Raw genomic sequence first — 2,131 nt, 5'->3', positions numbered from 1 at the left:
CGTGCGTTCGACATGCGGACCAGACAGACCTAAGGTAAGGTGAGGTCAGGCCAGGTCAGGTCAGGTCAGGTCAGGCCAGGTCAGGTCAGGTCAGGTCAGGTCAGGTCAGGTCAGGTCAGGTCAGGTCAGGTCAGGTCAGGTCAGGTCAGGTCAGGTCAGGTCAGGTCAGGTCAGGTCAGGTCAGGTCAGGTCAGGTCAGGTCAGGTCAGGTCAGGTCAGGTCAGGTCAGGTCAGGTCAGGTCAGGTCAGGTCAGGTCAGGTCAGGTCAGGTCGGGTCGGGTCAGGTCAGGTCAGGTCAGGTCAGGTCAGGTCAGGTCAGGTCAGGTCAGGTCAGGTCAGGTCAGGTCAGGTCAGGTCAGGTCAGGTCAGGTCGGGTCGGGTGAGGGTGAGATGAGGTCAGGTGAGGGTGAGATGAGATGAGCCGAGATCAGCCGCGGTTAGATCCGCCCCTCTCTCCGGCCGGGGAGCGAGATTGCACGTCTCCCCATATCTCCCCATATCTCCCCATATCTCCCCAATCACCTCGACGGGGCACGAGATGAGGGCGGCGCAGCCGCCGGCGACCGAGGCGGTGGCGAAGCGCTGCGCAAAGTCCGTCTTGCGGTACTTTGCGAGCGCGTCGCGGAAGGTCTCGAAGAGGCCGTACCGCGATGTCGCGTAGAAGACTTGCCGGAGGCAACCGGCGCCGAGGCCGGCGTACAGACCGGCGACGCCCTCGCGCTTGATCAGGTCGGAGGCGAACGAGGCAAAGGGAGCGGGAGGCGCGCCGCCGCTCGACATGACGGACAGGTTCATCCGGACGGCCAGCGTGTTGAAAGGGTGAACACAGATCCAGCCCAGCACGCCGCCGAGGCCGGACGTGCCTACGGAGAGTTATCTCGCGCCTCAGCCTTCTCGGCCACCCGCGTTCGTCCGGAGCCGTGAGCACGCTCTCCAAAGATGACGGACTTGCTCAAAGGCGCGGCCGGCTGAACGGTGTCTCCCCTCCGAAACTGCACGGAAGCCATAATGGCAGCGACGGGCAGCGGCGCCACGAGAAGAATTTTTCAAGCAGGCGGTGCCGACACGATTCACGCGACAGGTGAGGCGCGGGCGACGGCTTCCTCAGAAGCCGTCGCCCGCACCACAGGAGCAGTCACACCACTCCCAGTCCGGCGCCCACCCACTCCCCAACCCGACATCCCCACCCCACCCCACACGAGAAGAATTTTACGAAGAGATACCGTGTACTTCAAGGGTGGGCGACGGGTAGCGCACCACACCCCTCTCCTTTACATCCCTGTGTGGTGGCGGAGTGCCGTCCTCCCGTCTTCTGATAACTGCAGTATGGAAGATACAAAGAGACGGAGGAGCAACGAGCGCCCTGGCGTGAGCCAAAGACACTCCCTCCGTAGACACTGATCACACACGGGCGGGTGGGACAGGGTGGGTCACAACGAAGCACGAGGCGTGCACGACAGAGCGACGGCGCAGCGTACTGCCGTCCAGCTAAAATAGAGACACCTCAGAGCGCTCTCGCATCTCTAGGTGTCACGCGTGCTTCTGGCGAAGGCACTGGGCGCAACAGCAGCCAAGGCAAAAGAGCTCCGGCCAGAGATCCAGCGGGTATCTGATTCCGTCGGCAAGTCCCATGTCCAGCAGCTGCGACGAGTGGCCGCCTCCGCCAGCCGCAACATCAACCGGCTGAGCAAAGCACCGGCCTGCTCAGGCGGCAGGAGAGGCAGCAGCAGCTCTTGCGATGCCGGTGCGGCGGGTGCCGTTGCAGTCACGGTCTAGCGTGTCGCCGCGTCTCACCCGCGCCGGCACGCTACCTTGGGTGGCCCACTCTGGGGCCGTGCGTCGTGTCACATCGTGGGTCCGTCTGTGGGGCGCTCTCTCTTAGTTTTCTACATAGCACATGCTACAGAAAATTACATTTTGAGCGGGGCCCACAGCCACACCATTGTGACTTGTGTGCACGGCGTCCAGCGCCTCCTCTGTCCAAATGCTGCCCTTCCTCGAGTTCGCTTCCCACTCACGATGTCGGCTCACGAGTGATCGAGCCGTAAGGAAACCCCACCCCGACGTAGAAGGCCCGCACACGCCTCCCTTGCAGCTGCCTCTCATGCGGTAACGGCTGGCGTGGCCGCGG

The 2,131-nt window shown here is 63.3% G+C and overlaps 1 protein-coding gene across 1 annotated transcript in view; it reads right to left on the bottom strand.

Annotated features, from left to right (window-relative positions):
• Window positions 1–1,012, bottom strand: part of EMIHUDRAFT_365969 (hypothetical protein) — a 1,815-nt gene extending 803 nt beyond the window's left edge. Inside the window, exons 1-3 of the mRNA XM_005781377.1 lie at window positions 935–1,012; window positions 523–863; window positions 5–29 (exon numbers count right to left, since the gene is read on the bottom strand). Of these exons, the coding sequence (XP_005781434.1) occupies window positions 5–29; window positions 523–863; window positions 935–1,007 (439 nt within the window). The 5' untranslated portion in view covers window positions 1,008–1,012. The remainder of the gene's footprint in view (window positions 1–4; window positions 30–522; window positions 864–934) is intronic.
• Window positions 1,013–2,131: the final 1,119 nt, after the last annotated feature.

The sequence above is a fragment of the Emiliania huxleyi genome (genome assembly GCF_000372725.1).
Source record: "Emiliania huxleyi CCMP1516 chromosome Unknown EMIHUscaffold_202, whole genome shotgun sequence".
Classification (NCBI taxonomy): Eukaryota; Haptophyta; order Isochrysidales; family Noelaerhabdaceae; genus Emiliania; species Emiliania huxleyi.
Note: the sequence above shows the minus strand (reverse complement) of the source record. Positions and strands in the feature narration are given on the sequence as shown.